The sequence below is a fragment of the Rhea americana genome, unplaced genomic scaffold (genome assembly GCF_003343005.1).
Source record: "Rhea americana isolate MKP2758 unplaced genomic scaffold, rheAme1 scaffold_166, whole genome shotgun sequence".
Lineage (NCBI taxonomy): Eukaryota > Metazoa > Chordata > Aves > Rheiformes > Rheidae > Rhea > Rhea americana.
The window spans coordinates 1,374,751-1,395,586 of NW_028185772.1; the positions used below are offsets into that span (position 1 = coordinate 1,374,751).

Below are 20,836 nucleotides of genomic sequence, written 5' to 3' on the forward strand. Positions count from 1 at the left end.
TGGTAAGCAGAGACCTTCAAGTTCAAGGCCTGCCTCAATTTTTCCAGTGTTTCATGAACCATACCTTATTTTTCAGTTGGTGAATTCAGACTCCTAGATGTGAGAAGATTTCTAAGAAACATAGCTATAGACTAAAATGATACAAAGTACTCGTGCAACTAAAGAAACGAGCCAGAATTCTGGCTTGGATGTATAGTGATTTACACTCTTCTGCTTTCTTTTAAGTTCAGCTGTGATTTTTCTTTGATTCTTCCATTAAAGTGCAGCTCTGGAAAGCTGAGCAACTTCCTATTAACAGTATTTGTCCAGATGGTAAGTGGTCCAGGATCTGTTGCTGGTGTGTATTTATTCTCGTGACCTGGAATTAAGATTTTTTTCCTCTTTAAATATCAGCTGGTTAAACTTGGCATTTTTAAAGCTTATTATGTTGTCCCTGAATGCCAGTTTTTCATCAGGCATGCTAGAGTAAATTATTGGGAGCAATGCACTATGACTTTCTTGGGGTAGAAGAATGATTATATCCTACCTAATTTTTTACTTTTTTTTTAAATGCTGCTTTTCCTGTCCCTTTTTTATTTGTACGTGTGGTGAGATGGGTCTTTTGGTGAAGCTGGGATGCGTTATCACCTATCTGAACACTGAAAACAAATGTTAAAAGCTATGGAGATTGTTTCAAGCTTTGTGTGGTCTGCTTTTGAATTCATGTTGTGCTCAACTGCAGAAGCAAGGAGGAGAAAGAGTCGTCATGGAACAGCCTGATGCTCTTAAGCAGTGGCTGAAGTTAAATGGCTTTGAAGGCTCTTATGGTTTCTTCTCTAGCCAAAATTTACTGTCCTGCTTTTTTCCCCTTAATGAGTCAAGTATCTTTTGGCCTCAAAAGAATTGCCACATTCACTGGCAAAAGGCTTTCAGTTGTCTGTCATGGACTACACAACAAGTAAGCTGCAATAAAAGGGAAACCTTTGTACTTTTTTTTTTTTTTTTTTTTTTTTTTTTCCAGTGACAGTTGTGTATTTCTCAGGCCCTTTCTGTTTGCTTCTTTCCTACTGGCCTAAAGTCTCTTCTGTTCCTAGCTCTAAGCAGATCGGATGGCAATATGGGAAATTGATTCCTGGATGGCAGCTGAAATTGATTCTCTGCCAAGCGTCCGCTCCTGCTAATGGGGTGTTTGGAGGAGGCACAGGCACCTGTGAGAGCTGAGCAAGCTGATGAAAGGCAAGGTATTCTGATCTTATGACACTCTTGCTGCTGCTTAAATATTTACTAGGTTGATACTCCTAGGCTTGTGCTGCACTGCAGCATTTAATAGCCCTTATGTCCCTATGGTTTAGTGAGTCTGCTTTATTAACCTAATAGGAGAGGAAGTGAGGGATACTTCTGCTGCCTTAGCCTTTCCATTTGTAATCCACATGTAATTGAGTTTTGGCATGCTGCTAATGGACAAAGCCTTCAGATAGAGTGGCAGACAGACATGCTGATGTAATGCATGACAGCTGCTTTTGCGTATCATCATTCTGGAAATGTACTTTCTAATAAAGATCAGCATTTCCGTTCTCTGTCACAGACAGTCCCCTTAACAAAACAAATAATCAAAAGTTTAGCTGGTTCAGAAAAATACTGCAAAGTTACTGGGAATAAGGGATGCAGGAGTCTAGTGATCTCCCTCCCCCACCCCACACACATCTTTTACTGCTCCTGGCCTCTGAAATAATGAAACTGTAACCTAATGCTATACTAATTAAGCACACTTCTTTTCATGCATAACAGCTTTACCTATTTAAGGTAGACTGCTGTGTATACATAACTAACATACGCTTATACAGATGATGCATTAGTTCCAGAAACTCAGATTTTTATACCATTTTTTGTTCTGAATGTAATCTCATTTGACATCTCATCTTTAAAGTATCTTGCAATGAATACACATTTAAAGGCTTCAAATAGATGATGTCAGGTTAAATCCTAATGTTCTTCACTGCCACTTTAGAACTATTAAATCAAATGCATCAAATCAGTGCATTTTCTTACGCTATATACATTTTTTCAGTGATGAATCAATGTTTTCATACATCCAGGTATTCACCGTTTAGCTCTTTCTATACACGCTACTGGAATTATCTACTATATATTTGAGAAACTGCTCTATTTTTAGAGATAGCAATCTGTGTGAATATAAATAGTTTGTCGTCTTCTGGTTCATTGGGAGCCTTCTGCGTATTACATAGGGAACTGTGATACCCTGGAAGTTTTTGGTGGGGGAAGAGTATAGTTTTGGGGGACAGGTTGCAGCTCTTCTGGAAGAAGTGAGACAACACTTTATTCACTTTTTTCTCAAAGCAGTGTAAGATTATTTGGTTAACTTCACTCAGATGAACTTCCCTAGTCTGTCCTCATACCCTCCTCTCCAAGAAAAGGAGTATTGTGTGCAGAATGGCATAGTTAACTTACGTATATTGAGAAATGGCAAATCAAATGCTGCTTTCTAGAAGTTTTCTTGTACCAGTAAATGGCGGTCTTTTTTGTTGTCTTTTGAAAATAAACATATTGTCTGAGAGCTGAATTGTCAAAGTTGGGTTGGAAAGTTTCAGCTTTGTAGTTTCCTGGAGCTGGTTGCAGTTGACTGAAAGGTTAGGCAGAAAGCATATATCATTCTGTAATCTCATGCTGACATATAGTCCACTATCCACCTAAAGGGTAGCCAACATAAATGTACTTTCTAATCTCTTGCTGAAATGAGCACTCAGTATGATGCAGCTGTAATTTAGTAGATATTAACAGCCTGAGTATATACAGTAAGACCCTAATAATTCAGTATTGTTTAATTGGCTCCATCTGATTGCTGCAACTAGCGTGAAAAAAGAATGTATTTCTTGCAGATAAGCAATTAATTATGCTAGTTTAATTTTACTAGAACTATTAAAGGCTTGGGTTCCCAACAGAAGTAGCCTGCAATCCATAAATAAAACATGTTTCGAAGTTGATATGCAGTACAACAAATTTTCTTAGGGAAAAGAATTAACACTACTTAAGGCAATTTCCTTTCTGGATTCTCAGATGCCTAGTGAACTCAGGACACACAGCACTCCTGGTATGGCCAAAAGCCTTTGAATGTAGTTTTGGTTTACTCTGTCTGGGTTCTCATATTCCTGCTTTAGGCCAAAGTCATAAAAAAATCATTAGGAATTGTTGGAATGTTGTCCATGATAGGCATAAATGAGAACGGCTTCTTCCAAAGTTCTTTCAGGTTTCATTTGACACACTGGTCTCGCCCTGGAGCTCCTTTGCATGCGTGTGCCTTATGTACACATCCTACTTGCCCAGGATAGAATCTGTAGACATCCTTTCCAAGACGAATAACTGGGCTGATAAAGCAGGCAGACAAAGGAGACATTTATGGTGATACAAGCAGGACCCTAGAGAACAGGACTATCACCCGTATTGTGGAAAAGCAATTCTTTTATATGGCAATTGTGAAAAGGGGAGTGAAGGTATATTTTTGTCTCAGTAGTCAGCTTATTAGCAAACAAGAAAATGACTTTAATAACAGCAAGTTCTTGCATCCCTTGGGGAGAAAAAAAGCTCAGATGAATGCATTGCTTTTTAGAAGCGCTAAAAATCAGGCAGACTTTTCTTCACAAAATTATAAGAACTCTTAAGCAGATTTCTTGTATGATTGACTGATAAACTGGCTGGTATGCATAATGTGTGCTGTGTGTTTCCAGAGGCTCACCCTGGTGGCAAGATTGATGCAGGATCCATAAACTGCCTTAGTCTGATCACTGTGTATGACATGACAAATCCCTACAAACAATGATATAAAATGTTAAGTTGCTGCCAAGAAGCTACTGATAGATTGCTTGCAAGATAACTTGCTTATGTGGTTGAATGTATTGGTCTCCATTTTGACACCAAGAACATCTATAGAGTAGCATACCTGTTAGGACTCTTCCAGGAAATGATTAGAAGAATTAAAGCAGCAGTATATGCATGTAAAAATAAAGATTCTAAAAAATGTTAAATTTGGCAGAAATATGGAGATTCTTAGATGTGTTGCACAGTATCAGTAGCAGGTCTTGCAGTAAAAACAAATGCAGAAAACAGTTAACTTTTTAAATGGGACTTCCTAAGTCAGGACTACATTGTGCTGTTCTGTTACTCAAAGCACAATTTCTTTGCAGATTGATTACCCAGGGGCCTGATGATCTACTCATTTGTCTTAATTAAGTAGTAATTTATTTTACCTCCTGAGGAAAGAAAATTGGCTGATTTATATAAAACAGTGACTCACTAATATTTGGAAAACAGAGTAGATGTTTTCTGTAGTTTGTTGCCTGTCAGAGTTGGTGAATTGTGTTTTGGCCACTCCATGGCAACTACTTCACTGGAGTGTGAATTAATACTGCAGCTTGAGGAGTTAGATGTTAAAATCAGTTTTTACCAGAGATATTAGTCACAGACTGATTATTTTTTACAGTATCATGAAGCTGCCGTCTAAAACTCCTTGAATACATCCATAATTTGATCTCTTCTTTTCTTTTTTTTTGCTAAAACTAAGAGCATTATATCTTTCACTTAGTTGTGCAGCACTATGTAAAAACTTTCTATCCAATTTAGTCTACAAAAGAATGTATTTTCAAGCTTTAGATAATTTCAGTCAATCTTGGAAAATGTAGCTATACAACATACAAAAGTGACAACTCCAACACTCGCACACAATATGAGCTGTTGAGAATCACTGTTATATTTACCAACATTTCCATATCCCTGTCAGCCAGCTCTGTACAACTGTTGTCCTCATCCTTGTCAGCAGCACCAACAAAGATTGCTCTCCTTTCCCCTACTTCTCCCCATGGGGGATTGTTATTCTCCAGTTTTATTCTTAATGCCTTTAGTAGGAAGCATTCCTCATGTTCTTGTCCTTGGGAAATTGGAAAAGTTGCATCTTCCTTCCTTCAACAGAAATTATTTATCAGGTTGCCAAACAGTTAACTTGGCTAGTGCCAATGTGTACCACAAATTTAACAGTCTTGCTTCCAAACCTCAAGTTGCTTAACTATCGCCTGGTGTACAATCTAAAGGCCCTCTTCTCAAAGTATTTCCTCCATCCTGGATACATCTAGGAACACTTTATATATTATATATAATATATATTTATACATATATATATATATATAAATGTATATCAATAAAACAAATAACTTCAATGACTAGGTTACAGCTTTCTCTTGTAACTGCACATAAAACTGCTGCCACAAGTCTCGGAAGCCTCTGAGACATGATGTGTTTAAAAAAACCTCAGCAGGCCGTGAGCTAAAGTAGCTTTGGCCTAAAGAGGCAAGGCACATACAGCACACTAGAAAGGAGCAAACCGTAAGACACAGATTAAATGATTCATTAAGGGCTGCAGGAAGTCTGAGAGACATAAGGGAAGCTAGTACATCCAAATGCTGGAGCCATACAATTAAAATTATAGTGTTCCCTGTAATCTACCTGCTCTACCGGAACCATCTAGCTGCTCATGTTAACACATAAAAATTCTCTGTTCCTGTTTTTGAAGCTATTATCTAACTAGTTAACAGCGAAAGAGGCTTTTTTTTTCCAGGGTAAAATTCATTCTGCTTTCCAAAAGTGAGAAAGCCCATACCAATAAAGTTTATTTTACTAAGGAGTGTTTCTGTTTACCAAGTGGGTGCAGTTGGAGACTGTTATATGAGTTTACCTTCTTAGTTCACGCTCAGTGAGTCTGCAGATTTAGATAAATTGCCAAAGGAAGATGAGAGAGGGCTGCATAGTGAGGGCCTGCCTGGGCACGCTTCCTTTCCCTCGCTAGGACCGTGGGGACAGATCCCTTCGCCTCACTAGCTGGGGCGTTGTGATGTTCCCGCCTTCCCTCGCGGGCATGGGAAAGCAGCTCCCCCTTGGCCTTGGGCCAGTCCAGAAGCTTTACCCAGCCAGAGGCATTTCTGAACACTATTTGAGCAGGTTTGCTAGCAATATTGTAGTCAACTACGTACAGAATCAAAAGAGCAGGGGCTGTCATACTGAAGATGTGGATATGAGGAGGCCAGGAGCTAGGAAGGGGAGGGAAGAGTCTTGATATATCAGCAAATCACTGGGATATGAATGTCCACGTACTCCAGAACGAACATCCTGAATGCTGCTGTGCTTGGGTACAAAGTGCAGTGTGGTGTCTTTGGCTAGTCCTTGGGTCGCGTATGTTATATTACTTCTGGATCTGAATGTGGGAGCATCTCATGACTACGGTAAAACTTAAAGAAGAAATTCAAAGTGGGAGAAAACAAAAAGATCTGACAAAGGAATAATGACTTCAGAGCTCGATCTCTATGGGGTAAACCTTCTTCTTATGTTTTGTTGGATGTACTCTCCAGTACATCTTACTTGCTGGAGGCAGAAGATGAAGCTTTATTTAACCTTTCTGGAATTAAAACTGTAGGTGTAATCTGAGCCTGGATTTTCTTGTGCAACTTTGTCATATGAGCTACAACCTACATCTCAGCATTGAAATAGGGAGACTTCAGAGCAGTCAAATGGAGCAAGGAAGAAGGAAGAGCTGTGTTTGCTTTCTGAGACACAGGCCCCTGGAACCAAGAAGGACCTGAGAAGTCCTCTAGTCTGTGGGGCCTTGGGTAGGAGAAGGGACTCCACCTTTGCTGATCCGGGCAGATGTGTTATGAGGCTCCTGGTATGAGACATTATAACCTCGCAGGCAATCTGCTGTGATACTTCACCATCAGAATGCTTCTCCTAACATCCGCTCAAATCCTTCCTGCTGCAATTTAGGCTTGCTGTTTTGTGTTGTGTTTGCTGTGGGCATGAAGTGCAGCTTATTCCCTTTCTCTCTGAAGCAGTTTTTGTGCATTCATTCAGGTCCAGTCATCTTTTGCTCAGACTAGTCAGTTCTAATTCACTAAAGCTTTACTTGTAGGATTTTTTTTGAGATCTTTGAGTCTATTTTTTATTCTTTTATTTCTTTTTTCTAGTTGTTACTGGGAGTTGGGATTTGAAAATGCTCACCATTTGTTCACTAATTCTTGCAGTGCTGAGTAGATGACATCATGTATCTTGCACCAAAAATTCCAAATTCCAATTATGGATTCTAGTATGATAGTTTCCCTCTTTCCGATGGCATAATGGCATAGCTTTGCTGATTCATCTTTCATTCTATTTTGTATTTGCCTTTTTTTTTTCCTTCTTACATGTAGAATCTTGCTCGTAGTCTGGGTTGCAGCTTATTTTTCTCGGTTCATTTCTCCATTCTTTTAAAACAATTTTGAATTCTTATCCTGTTCCGTAGTATACTTGCAGTTCCTCTCAGCTTTGTGTTACCTGCAGATTTATTAAGTATGCTATCTATTTCATCACTGAGTTCATTAATGAAAATTTTGAGTAGTGTGAAACCAGGACCCATTCATTGAATACATCTTGCTGTTTTGATGGTGAACCACTTTCCAAAGTGGTTTGGTTTGGTTTTTTTGTTCGTTTGTTTTGCTAACCAGTTCTACACCAACCCCACAGCAGTTTTATCTAGATAACATTTCTTTGTTTGTTTATGAAAACATTGTGGAAGGCTGAGCATGTCACCATTTGAGCTGATACCAGCAGCTTGCTAATGCTGTGAAGAAACTGTCCTAAACTTCACCTTGAGATTGTTGAGCCTTGTGCCAGACCCATTCACCTTGCTAAACAGGTGGAAAACGAACCAGCAAAAAATAAGTGAAAAAGTTTCTGCAGGTTTAGCAGGCTGACTTGGCTCCCGGAAGAGTCCAGCAAGTAACAGAGGTGCCACAAGGGATTAGAGGACACTGCAGCCCTTGAGTGGGGCAGAAGTGGGACATGCCTCTTTGCATAAGTAAATTGCCTCAACTACAGTATGTAACTTCAACCTAAGCCAGTGTCAGGGCCTTACTGAGACTTAAATGAAATGTTTACTACATCTCCTGAGAAGAAAGTTTGCTTGCTGAATATGAATCAGGGGGCAAATACAAATAGCATTTTCATTAATTTTTGGAACTAATACTTAAGTCTAAGGTGATCTTGGGTGCTCTTCTTTAATTAGATGATTTTTTGTGCCACTTTTTCACGTGAAAACACCCTGAATATACTCGTTCAGTCAACACTAATGCATTAATTAGTATGGATGACAGCTGTCTACTGAATCACGGAGAAGCGATTCAAAAAATGACATTGTCTCATACATGTTGTCTCATGCTCACTTCAGTATCAGACTTGTTCTGCAACAGGATTAAAAGATGGATTTTCTCCTGCCATCCAGCTCATTCAAGGCTTCAGTCATTCCTGAGAGACACCAGTTTAGTTCTCATCCAGAAACAGACTACGGACGTTAGATTTGGACCTGGCGTTTTGCAACCCTTTAGTCTTCAGTTCTCCCCCCCCCCCCCAACAAAACTATAATTTTAAACCCAGTAATCTTGGCATACATAGAGACTCCTTGGAAGAGCAACCAGGAGGCAGCACAGGAAAGCAGAGACCAGATGCGGCTGCGTCCCACCGCATGCGCTCTAGGCTGGAGGGGAAGGCTCTGAAGTTTGCTGCGTTGGAAGAGTGTTTTTTTTTTTTTTTTTTTTAATGAATTCAGCACAGTCAGGAAGCAAATTAGGCACAGTGAATGAAGAAACCTAGAAAGTTAGAAAGTTGTTTGGGGGCCCTTGGGGATAGAACCGGACTTTAAAGGCCCCTCGGCGGTAGCACCAGTCCTGCTTGTGGCCATGTTCTGCACGTGGCAGTAGCCATGTGAGAAGTTTCATTCCTTCCTCTAACAAATCTCATTCGCGTCCTCTTTTCCTTTTCGGTATCTTTTTCCCTTTCCCAGCGCTGCCCTCCCGTTAAAGCAGCCCGAGCCCCCGCCGCCCCGCTCTAAACGTTTCTCCCGCGCGCCGTGCCCGCGCAGGCCTCTCGGAGGCTGGCGAGACCCACGGGAGCCGTTGGCCCCCTCGGCGGCAGGAAAGCGGGGGCCGAGGCGCCGGCCTCGGGCTGGGAGGGGGCGGCTCGGCCGGGGCCGGGCGCTGGCGTGCTTCGGCCTGCTCACGAGCCGAGAGCGCGCTTTGCCCCTGCCTTTGGCACCTGAGCCCGGGCGCGGGCAACTCCGCATTTGCGAGGAGACAAGGAGAGAAGCAGCCGAGCTGTGCCGAGGCTCGACTCGCCGGAAGAAACCTAACAATTCTTATTTACCAAATTGACAAAATCCTATCATTGCAATTAAGGCGATATGTAATTAACTGTGTCTTAATTACAGCAGCTGCCACTTCATCTGAATGCGGCAATTTGCAGAGAGGCCGGGGGAGCCGCTTTCGACGGGCGCCTGCAAACAGCGGCAGCGCGACCGGCGCCAAGCGCGCGGCTCCCGGCGGCCGGGGCGCCGCGGGCCCGGCCGGCCCTCCGGAAGCCGCCCGGCGGGCAGAGCTTCGCGAAGTCCTCCCAGGAGCCCGCTGCCCGAGGGCTTGTCGGGCGCCTCGCTCCATCCGGCTCGCTCTCCTCCGCCGCGGCGTTCGCCGTCGGTCAGCGTCGTGGGGGCGTCGGGGCGCGAAAGCTTTGGCGGGCGCTTCGCGTGGCTGGCGTTTGTGACGAGCCGTAGGGAGCGGGGTATGTTTCCTTTTAATCCCCGCCGCGCGCTTTCACGGCTTTATCATTCGCGGCAGGTGCCCGGCCGGCAGAAGCGAATTACGCGCGTGGGCCGATAGCGGACGCTCCTGCAGCGCGTTTTCTTTACGTCTTGTGACCTGACGTACCGTAAGAGGGAACGCGTTAACCAGACCCAGCTTCGGAGAAGGACGGCTTCACTTCTGAACTACGTTTTCAAAGCTGGGCGCTTGTCCCTGCTGCAGCCTTTCCTGACCCGCCTGACTGGTGTCCAGGGAGCTGCTGTGGACTTCCAAAGCGGATGAGTTTTCCCTATTGAATCACTGAGAAGGTTTTGTTCTTTGCAGAGCCACGTGGGTACAAGCCGCCTGGGTTTCATCTCCTTTCCTGCCTGACTCGGGGGCTGCTGCCTCCCGCTTGCTGTGTGCGGTTGGGCTTTGGTGACCGCTTTGGTTTGCTGGCTTTGGGTAGTGAGTCGTGATGGGGTGGACGTGCTTCTTCCACCCCTGGAGAGTCGGTGTCAGGTTCCCCGTTAGCCTCGGGCAAGAGCGGCGGGTAGCGCCAGGGTCCCGGGCTGCCGAGCCCTGCTCGCTGGCAGCCGCTGGCGCAGGGGATGGGGCTCAGGAGCCACTTTATACCTCTGTGGCTTAGTTTACTCCTTTCTAAGCTGGCTCAGAGAAGTCGCTCGACCTCCGCAAACAGCATCGGAGCATCGGTTATAGCTCACAAATACAGAGTTAAAAAATGCTTCTTGCTGAGCTGCAGCTCGGAAGGAGCTGTGCCCCCCTCCCCAGCCCCACTGCTAATAAGTGGGACTTATGCTCCTAGGCTGCAGACTGTGCCTGCTGAAGTCACCAGACATCATTTGGGCTCCGTAGATCAGCTGCATTTATTTGTTCCTTACGTTTCACAGGTGAAATAAAGCTGCTCTCTACTGAATCAGGCCAGGCAGCATATGCTGTTCTGCAGCAGGCACGCTCCTCTGACTCGCTAACTGAAACTTAAACCATTTTCTGCACATTTTGCAACCTTGCTTTGTCAAAAAAAGATTGGCTTATTAATATGCACATCAAGAACAGGAAAAGACAGGGTGACATCCCATCGCTATTTAAATGACGGCGCAAGTTCCCGTGGATGCTCGTGTGACCAAAATTTCACCAACAGATAGCACTTAGCTGTCAAAAGCTATCTTCACATCACACTGCAGGACTCTAGACTGCAGCTGATGGCACCTTAAGGAAATGAAGACAGTTAAAACTTGTCCATATTAATCTCTTTAAAAGCACTTATTTTGAGTAGATTTACATACTGAATAGTGCTTCATGGAAAACTTTGTAAGCACCTTTCTCCTTCTGTCTTATTTGGGATGGGCCTCTGTGCACCAGCTGTATTTAATATCAGATATATTTGCATGTATTCATGCTCTTTATTTCATTGATCTTTGAGTTTTGCTGCCTACGTATTTTTAAAGATAAAATAATAGAATATTCTGATGTAGCTATTTCCACAGCAACTGTCTGTGGTGTCACTGACTGTGCTTTGGGTATGGTCGTAGCAGAAGAAATTAAATTAAAAAAAAAAAGAAAAAAACCAAGCCATCCTCCCCCCGGTTTGCTTAACCAAAGCAGGGCTTCTAGGCAGAAACAATACAATTTTCATAGACACTGAGTGCTTGAGCTTTCACTGATGTTTTTTGTGGGCTCCAGCATGGGTGCTGGGCAATTAACTTCTGATAACAAGATTTGGAAGCACCACCCAGAGCTTCCGTTGTGTCCAAGTGCCGGTAGCCACAACAACAAGGAAATACAGAAAATACGAGACACCAGAGGAATGTTTTTTTTCTTCAAGTTTCTTATGCGACTGCCGCAGGGTTTTGCTGTGTCCGATTGACAGTACAGTCTTCATAGACTGACATACAGAAAATGCTGTGAGAAAGCAGTCTTCTGAAGACCCTTCTCTACCCTTCCTTAGGTAAATGAACTACGTTTACTCTCCCACCTGAGAGGCAAATCTGCAGTTGGTCACGCACAGTTTAGATTCAAACATCTGTTGTGCAGTTAAAAATGTTCTTTCAACATGAAGTTGTTTGACAGCAGCTAACGTTTGGTGTCTGTGAAGTGATGTGACAACGCTGTCCAGCTATAAAAATGCTTCCTCACTGCTGCTTCAGTTGTTTATGGGCTGTGAAGAGAAATGGGCTAAAATCCCTGGATTAGAAGAACTTCCCGGTTTTTGTTAATGTGCCTCACACCCGACCCAGAGCATCTATTTTGGGTATCCAGACGCTGGGGCTCTCTCTGCACTAGGCAGCGGCGGTGCCGAGCCAGGGACCGTGAACAAAGGGCTGCGAGGAGCTGGAATGAGATCACCAAATCCATTTGACTTTATTCAGGATTTGAGCCTAGGTCTTCAGAGTGAAAGTGAGTGTGTTAACCCATTGTGGGAGTTAATTCCTTGCCTAGTAATTATTCAGGCATCATTAAAGCACGCATTGTGCTAGAGGTCAAATCAGATTACTCTAAAGAATTTGGTATGGGAAAAATGTTGGGTTTTTTTTTCATTGGTCTAACTGTTTAGTTATCTCAGTGTTTAGCTATTTATATTGTGCCTGTCACTGTGGCATGTCACTGAATAAACAAAGAGATTCTCTAAATCTCTTATTATTCTAATGGCATTAATGTTCTTCATCTGGAGAAAAAGGAAAATAATTTCTCCCTGGAAGATAATCGAATAAGTGGTTTAAAGTAAACAGCAGCTCTGGGAAAATTGCTCTTACAGACTCACCCAGGCAGAACAGTAGCGCAGCTCTGCATTAGCTGTCCCCAGCAGCCACCCAGTTGCACCTGGAGACGTTGCTACCCACACACTCTCCTAAGGCTAGAAACAAGCCATGGACTCCAGTGAGAAAGGCAAGGCTACCCTGAAATGGCAAAATGCAAAGGCAAATGACAGTCTAGATCTATTTCTTTTGCACCAACATTTGTAGAGAGAAAGAGGAGCAACAACATTGCGTTACTCTAATCTGTCATGCATGAATGTCATCCTCAGCAGAACTCTCCTCTACAGAGATAAGCTGGATGCTGCCTTTAAATCATATATTCTGGCAGCAGATGGGAGAAGCAACACGTGGTTTGGGTTGAGGGGTATTCATCTTTTGGTGATTCACAAAGATGCAACTTGTAATTGCAGATCCGGAAACATGCTGTCCTTCTAGCTGAAAAAGAAAATGTGAGGATAACAGCACCATGTTGGGAGGGGGGCAGTGAGGGCAGAAGCAAATTAGGAGCACAAAAAGTCAGCTCCTGGCTGGCTTTCCTGTTGCAGCAGCAAGGGGAGAGGAACTGGAGACTGGAAGCAACCTGAAAACAGAGCAGATTGGGCTATAATTGTTTAATAAGATGATAGTCCCTCTTGGGAAGACATGATGGCTAGGGAGGAAGTCTAAATACTGAGACTATTTCAGTGCTTAAAGGCAATGCTTGGGGAGTCTTGGTGTCTGGCATGCTTCTGCAGTATTAAACCGTTCTGTGAGGAACAGAGGGAGAGGGTGAGAGCACGAATTGGCCTTATCAGGGACAACTGGTAAAGGGAATCTTAAAGAAGCCTCCATAAATTTTACCTTATGTTATTTTTTTAGCCTAGTTTCATGTAAGGCCTAGGTGATCACCCTGTCAGCCCCCTTCAAAAGACTTTTGAACTTTCTGTCTGGCTTGAATGAAAGTGATGGTCTCAAAAACGTTCAGTTCCTACAGCTCAGTTCCTTTGTTTAAAAGAAACATCTGGGATGAAAAGATAAATTCAAACCTGCAGTAGTTCAAGTACACTATTAGCGAGGTGCCATGCAGAAAAGAGGTATTATGAGCACCCCAGCTGCAAATAAAGCATTGTAGAAGCAAAAAGAATTGCTAAAGAGAGTGGGGGGCAATCCAGGTGTAAAGCACACAGCCATAGGGATCCGAAATTCATACATTCAGCGGCCCAACAGTAACTATTCATAGTCCATTTCAAATTGAATCTGAATTTTCTACAAACTTTTCCATCCGGGGACTGCACATGCTTGTGTACTTTGAAACCCACAAGGAGAGATGTGTCCTGAGCATAGGACTCTACACCAGCTCCATACCTGAGTGGTTTAGGGGATGTCAGAAATGTATGGAGCTGCACTGCTTTTGCCAGATGATGCGGGAGAGTAGGACCGAGTGGCGCATGGGCCTGAAACCAGAAGCTTCCTCCTTCCATCTTTGCCATTCTTCACTTGTGAGGGGTGAGATGGATGAGAAGACCTCTTGAGGCAACTTTCAGCCCCACTGGAAGTGGGAGTTAGGAGCCTGCCATATAACTGAAAACAAAATGTCTTTGTTGTTGGCCAGTAATGCTCTCTGGCAGAGAGCACTAAACACCAGACAAGGGTCTAATCAGCATCATTCATGTTTCAACCAGGCACACAGGGGACTGAATCTGCACATTAAACAAGTGACACAAAGAGCTCCCTGCACCTAAACATCCTGATTTGGGCCTTGTCTTTACTCTGCAGCAAAGGATCCTTGAAACACAGAGTAAGAACACCTCCTAAGTAGGAAACAACTCTTGAGCTTGGAGACTTAATGGCAAAAAACATTTTATGCAGTGTCAGGGATGGTCCTGCTTTTGCGCACACCTGGATTTTGCCAAAGGGAAAAGGGCTGATCTGTGCCCCAAGCTGGAACAGGAACCATTTAGCAGCTGTCTCCTAACTACTGCAACATGCAAAACTCAGAGGAGCCGTGTACTGACCAAATTCTCAGAAACTTGGATAGCCTGAAAAAGTGTCCTCCATGACTTCTTTTGCCATCTCCCAAGATTCATCTAGACTGATTCCGCATTCATTGACCCAGTGGCCTTAAACATCCTCTGCAGTGCTTGGGTAGGATACTGAAGGGAGTCACTTAGTCTATCAACTTCTTCCATGCCGTATGTGGTAGCACACCAGGCCGACCTGCACAGGTCGGGGGAGAGGACAGTTGTGAGCATACAAATCTCTTTGGGGCAGGATCACTGATGTGCAAACACCTGCTGATCAGCATGACTTTGTTTTTCCTAGTAGCACAGATTCATTTTACAAGGTAAACTAGGATCATTGCACTTGTATGCCATCCAGTCTACCTCCTTTGGCTACCTGTTGCAACCTGGCAGATAGGTGAGGTCCTGAACTAGGCAGTCATCGGATAGCTTGGTGGCAACTGTGGGAGCATGAGCATTGGAGTCGCTGTCCCTTGCTGCCCATAAGGTGAGGTTGCCTGAGAGGGACCCAAATGCGCTTGACACTGGCTGGGTGCATGCATGAGTACATGAAAACCAGGATACTGCTGTAAGGCTGCCTTGCTGCTGTAGCATTGTTGGACAATTCACTGTTTTTCAGTGTTAAAGAAATATTACAGAAGAATTGCACCAGGACTTGGTAATTCAACCTTTGATGGAGCCTTTGAAGGATACTTACCTCTTGTTCTCCAGCAGATACAGTATCCAGTGATATCTTTTAAAAGATAACTGGGGCAGAAATGATGCTTATGCTGTGAAATAGGTCAAACATGATGTGACACCTTATCCGTTAGCTGTGAACCCCACCATTGCTACTCTGCCTCCATATTGATTATCTGACAGTTTAAAAATGGCCCTGAAACCCTTGCTTGTCGTCTTGTATAATTGCATTAAGGAGCTGGCACTGAAGTGGCCCTGTGCCCTTTTAGCTTGGAGATCCAATTATTGCTTCTCATTTCTGTAATATGGGAAAACAGAGAGGGCAATCCTAATGCACAGATGGCCAGTGATTTACGTCAGGAGCCATGGGGTTAGAAATGTCCCAACAGAAAAATCACACTAGCCTTTCTTTTATTGAATTGTCTTCAAATGATGTATAAAGTCAAAATCCTGGCCACCTGTGGCCACTAAAGATTCAGTGGTGCTTTTTGCAGAACTGTTAGCACCCATGTCCTGAGCAAATTCAAGGAAGGGTGTGTGTGTGTGGAAATACACTCCAGCTTCTTAAATTTTTCTTCCTGATTAACATGTACAAAAGAGGCATTATTTTCTCCCTGCCCTGAGTTTTCCTATAATGTTATTAAACCATAGGCAATCAAATAGTTACTAGATGTTGCCCCAGAGCTGGGAGCACTTCAGCTACGAATTCAAGAGATCCAAATGTTTCAGTTTGTAAAGTGCCTGGGAAAGGTAGTAACTGCCTTGAGAAGAGCTCTTCAGTCCTGGAGGCATTTTTACGAGTCTGTAAAATGTCCCCAAGTCTGCTAAAGACTGAAATACTAGCAAAACAAAAATTGAATGCACTGTTAAACTTCTCTTTAAATCACCGGATTCATATGAAAGATTAAAACAGCCACTTAGGAGCTGGTCTGTTAGCAAGAGGACTCAACTCTGACAAGAGTAATGGTGAATTACTGGCAGTGCAGTCATCTTATGATTAGGTGTTTTGTGGTGGTGTGTGGAAAAGGCTGCAACAGACACGAAACACACTCAGCCTTGTTCTTCCCCTAATTACATGACTTTTATTGAGGAGTACACAAAATGAGCACTTAAAATTAGACACTGAGAGCTCTTGCTTAAGCTAAGAGACTGTCAATATTTGCATAGCAGTGCTTGGGCTCACCCAGACAGTATCTGAGTGCGCTGCACTTGAATGGCTGAATAAATGGAGCACTCTCTTCACTTTCTCTGCCTAATAAAAGGCAAAATGGGAAGAGCCTGATTTTGCTTTTCAAATTCTTTATGTTCACATTTGTTCCAGATGCTCCTAAACCTGAGCAGACTCAGCACAGTCACATGTCCTGGCCTAAGACTATATGAAACACAAAACAGAAGAAACAAAAGGCCCTTTTCAAACATTGTAGTATTCTGCCTCTCTAATCTCTCTTTCCCCCTGGACAGTTAGATGAAATACCAAGTGCAGACATTGATTGGTTCTGGAAGCAGAGCAGTAATATGTTGCCTCAAGGCTGAATTAAATTGTAGCGCTGTGTGTGATCTTGCCAGAATATCTGGGTAAAGCCTCCCACACAACACCCTCTTCTCTTGCACTTTTATCACAAACAAATCATAATTTTGACGCCGATGGGCATTAGTGTCCCAAGTGACTTGCATTTTTCCATGAAATTCTTTATTATACTTTACCAGAATAGCAGGACATGTGTCTAGTCCTTGGCAATTTCATGCTTCTCAGGTAGGGTCAAATTGTTGATTCTGTAGTGCTGCAAGCTCAAAGTAACCACAGCGAAGGCTTCTGCCCTCTAATCTTTCTATGTTCAAAGCATTTCTTTTCTGTCGCTGAGCCTGGGTCCCCATGGCACCTCTGGCTTTTGCAGACAGATTGCTGCCGTTGCCTGTAAAATCCTCTCTGCTCTCCTTGTCTCCCAGGCCCGAGGGAGCCTGATTCCCACTGAAGAGGGTGCAAAGTTGTGCGCTCCACGGCAAACAAGGCTGCTCCCCTGCCCTGATATATCCATCACTGTGTATGTGCTTTGTTCAGTACCTGGGCTGGGAGCAGCAAGAGCAAGGATACAATTCACTTAACAGTAATTCCCACCATTTCCCTCTGGATCTCCACTTAATAAGAGTCTTGTAGGCCTCGGAGTACTTTATAAAGCAGGCTGAGTATTATTATCTTCCCCATACAGCTGGGGAAACTTCATCTCAGATGCCTTGCTAAAGGTCATACTACATGAGGACATAGGTGTCCAGATTTCTAAACTAATGTCCCGGGCATGGCATCATGCTGCACTTCTCAGTGCCTTTATTTCTTCAGATAGCAGGTCCACAAATACAAGGAGACAGCTGGCACCCAGCTAGGAGGGCAAATGCTCGGAAATACGGGCTGGTCCATACCTGAGGTCAGGGTCTATAATTTCCGACCACAATTTCCTGGAACAAATCATCCATAGAAGCATAAATGTCTGACAAAGTTGGTCTGGCACAGACTGTTCAGTGCAAATCTTAATGCAAATAAGAAAAATGTCAGTGCTAAAAGAAAAAGAGTATTTTCGAAAAAAGTCATGTGCTGTTTTGTGGCATTTGTGCATAAAATAATGAGACCAAATATATCACCATCAAATTTATGCCAGATAAGTTTGTAACGTCTAATCCAGTTGGTGGATCATGACTCTGTTCATTATTTAAAGTAATGCTGTGGGAAAAGAGATACAGAAAAACTAACAAGATGGTTCTTGAGCTGCCATACTCCTGGCAGCTGAACAAATGCAACATGCACTTTCTCGCACCAGCAGGGAAAGAAAAGGAAAACGTGTAGCTAACAACAAGCCCAGCCTCTCCTCACAGCTCAGGCTGAGCCTCACCACACATTTCTATCTTCTTGCCAGTTTGATTCTATATGTTTTAACTGTCCATGTTTCCCCATGTCCCTTTACCATAGTCTTGGTTTTGTTAACAACAAACTAGGAGAAGGGCGATACTGGAGCAGAGCTATCCAGCCAGCCTTGCACCCAGTAGGGGCCAAAGCAGATGCCTCGAGAGCCAAGCACCTAGCAATGCTTCCCCTAAATAGACTCCCAGCCTTCAGAGATTTGCATCTGGGGGACTAAGCCAGAGGTGGTAACTTTGTGTGTTAACAGTTCTTCAGTGAGTTATTTCTTTCCATTTATCCAGTCGCTTTCTGAATTCATGCAAAATTTTTAGATCATGTCATTGGTATGGAGATCATTTTCTAGCCTAAGTTTTCTTTTGCTTGTTTTGCACCCCTCGTTAGCCTCGTGACTACGGCCTGTGATGAAGCAGAAGTGATCTGGACAGAAATCCCAGCGTGGGCACAGCTTTCTTACACAGAGGCATTGCTTGGTCTCTTTCTGCCACTGGTGCTCTACGGAAGAGAGTCCTGCTCTCCTACTCTGATTGTAATCCCTTGAGAGCAGGAACAACATGGGCACAGCGATGCCCTGATTTTATCTCCATCCTCCGTGTGCTGCTCTAATGTAAGAAATAAAGGCAATTGGTCACATCCTTTGGGAGCACCCTCAGTAGCTCTTCTCCTTTCCCGGTCTTTGCTTGCTTGAGCCTCCTCCATGATTCAGTTGAGGGGCCACCAGTTTGGGGCACTGTTAATTCAGGGGCTCTGTCAGGCTCTGCCCTGGCCACCTGCACCAGCTCCGTTAATTACCGGGGGACGCGGGGAAGAATGTGCTTTCTCAGAAAATGAGTCACAAACGAAAGAACACCCCCCCCTCAGAACGGAGAGACGCTTCTCCAGTTGCTCATCCGGTCACCTTCCCCTTCCCTCCATGCAGGCAGGTTTGTCACTGGGGTACCACCAGCTTGCCACCCCCATCGGGGGTCCCCTCCTGCCCGCAGAAGTCCTGCCGGCCGCGCTGCGGGATGCTGCTGGTGCTCAGGGCCTCATTGCCCCAAGGCTGGCTCCTTCCCTGCCCTCCGGCCGGCATGGTGCTACCCTCACTCAGGCACCGTCTCTGCTCTTCATGGTCTGTGTTGAAAGTGGCTTCCTATGGGGCAGGGGAAGATACCCTTATTTGGTTACTCATTGTATATAGCTGGGAGGACAAAGCATTTTTTTACTTTTCTAGATAAAATAAAAACACATACGTGTACACCTCAGCCGCATCCTGTGCTCTTGCTCCACGGTCTCCCTTGCAGGAATGCTGACTCCTGTCTCGGGGAGCTTGCGCGGTGCCTCGGAGAGCCTGGCCCTGCCAGCACAGGGTCTGACTGATCAGTGGGAAAGATGGTCTTGTCTCTCCAGCATCTCCCAAATGCATGAGCGACGCAGGGGCAAACAAAAATTCAAAGCACAACCAGACCTACAAAAATACGATTAAGTAACTTTGCTGCAAATCTGTTTTTGCCTCCTCTGTTCCTACCGTTTCTCAGCCTGGCAGGTGCCTCGGCCGCTTCAGGCCATTCAGTTTTCCAGGAAAGAAAAAAAATGGGCAAGACAAACTCTGCTTTCTAAGACAGGAAAATAAACGAAGCCCTGTTTCGATCTTGAGTAAACGTTTCCGGTGCTCCTTCGCATGAAACACTGAACATGGACGTTATCCGCCTATTTGCACATCAGCACCTGAGTTTTTTTAGTTCCAAGGAAAGGAGAGAAGTAGTAGGAGGGAGAAACAGTTTTATTCAAGCGCTCGGTGCTTCAGCACATGGGTCAAGAGCGAGGAAGGCGAGAGGCTGCTGAAGGGAATGAGCAAGGCTGGGAGCTGGGCGCGGGGCGGGCGGCAGGCGCTTGGCTGCCGTTCCCGGAGGCCGAACCCCGGCTCTCCATGGCTGCGCCGGGGCCGGCGAGAGCGAAGCGGGGGGCCGTGGGGGGCTGCGGGGGCCGGGCCGGCCGCGGAGCAGCTGGCCGAGGGGCCGCCCAGCCTTCGCTTTCCCGCCGCTTGCGCGGCACCACGCAGCATCCGGGGTGCCCAGAGCTGCCGCCGGCAGGCGGCTGCGGCAGGAGCCGGGACGGGGATGGGGATGGCCTTTTTTTTTCTTTTTTTTTAATTTTTTAGTGTTTATTTTGGCTTGTCGTTTCCTGTCGATGACCAAAGTGCGTTAGAGCGCGGCGCCGGGGGCCGCGGGCGTGCGGCGCGCCGGCAGCAGAGGGTGCAGCAGCCCCAGGCTCAGCGGGCGCCGGTGGGCGCCGGCGACGCTAGAGGTCTCCAAGCGTTCGCCAGCCGCTCGCTCGCTCGCTCGCTTGCGCGGAGCAGCGCCGGCGAAGCGCCTCTGAGCGGCCCAGGCCCCGCTGGGCCCCACGGCCTCCAGCTCGGAGGCCAGGGCCGGGGGCTGGCGCAGCAGCGGGGAGGTTTCCAGGCCGCCGCGGGGCTGGCTGGTGTTGGTGTCGCTGCTGCGGGTGCGGGCAGGGCTCCCCGTGGCGCTGCCGGACGGGCGAACCAGCTTGGATCGGTTTGGAAGGGGACTGCACTTTGCTAGCGGATTGCAGGACTTTGATATCAGAGTCTGAAGGATAAAATCTGACACCGAGACCTGAACGACAATCGGGAACTGGGAGCACAGGAGCTTTTTCTTTTTCTTTCTTTTTTTTCCCTTTTCTTCTTCCCCCCCCCCTTTTTTTTCTTCTTTTCTCCCCCCTGAGAATCTGGGTTTTGTTTCAGAAACTTCATAGGCGTAGGAGCTGGCTGTAAAGGTTGATCCAGATCTCGTCCAAGTTTTATCTGCTTCACAAAAGTCATTTTGGCAGCCAGGAAGCCGACAAGACCAGAAT

At 45.1% G+C, this 20,836-nt stretch overlaps 1 protein-coding gene across 1 annotated transcript; it reads right to left on the bottom strand.

The window, feature by feature from the left end:
* Nucleotides 1–200: 200 nt before the first annotated feature.
* On the bottom strand, nt 201–19,055 carry SPMIP3 (sperm microtubule inner protein 3). The gene is given in 8 exon segments (XM_085300616.1): nt 201–358; nt 2,449–2,484; nt 2,487–2,629; nt 3,270–3,362; nt 3,731–3,801; nt 4,749–4,950; nt 17,491–17,597; nt 18,924–19,055. Coding segments are annotated over 8 exon segments (942 nt in total).
* Nucleotides 19,056–20,836: the final 1,781 nt, after the last annotated feature.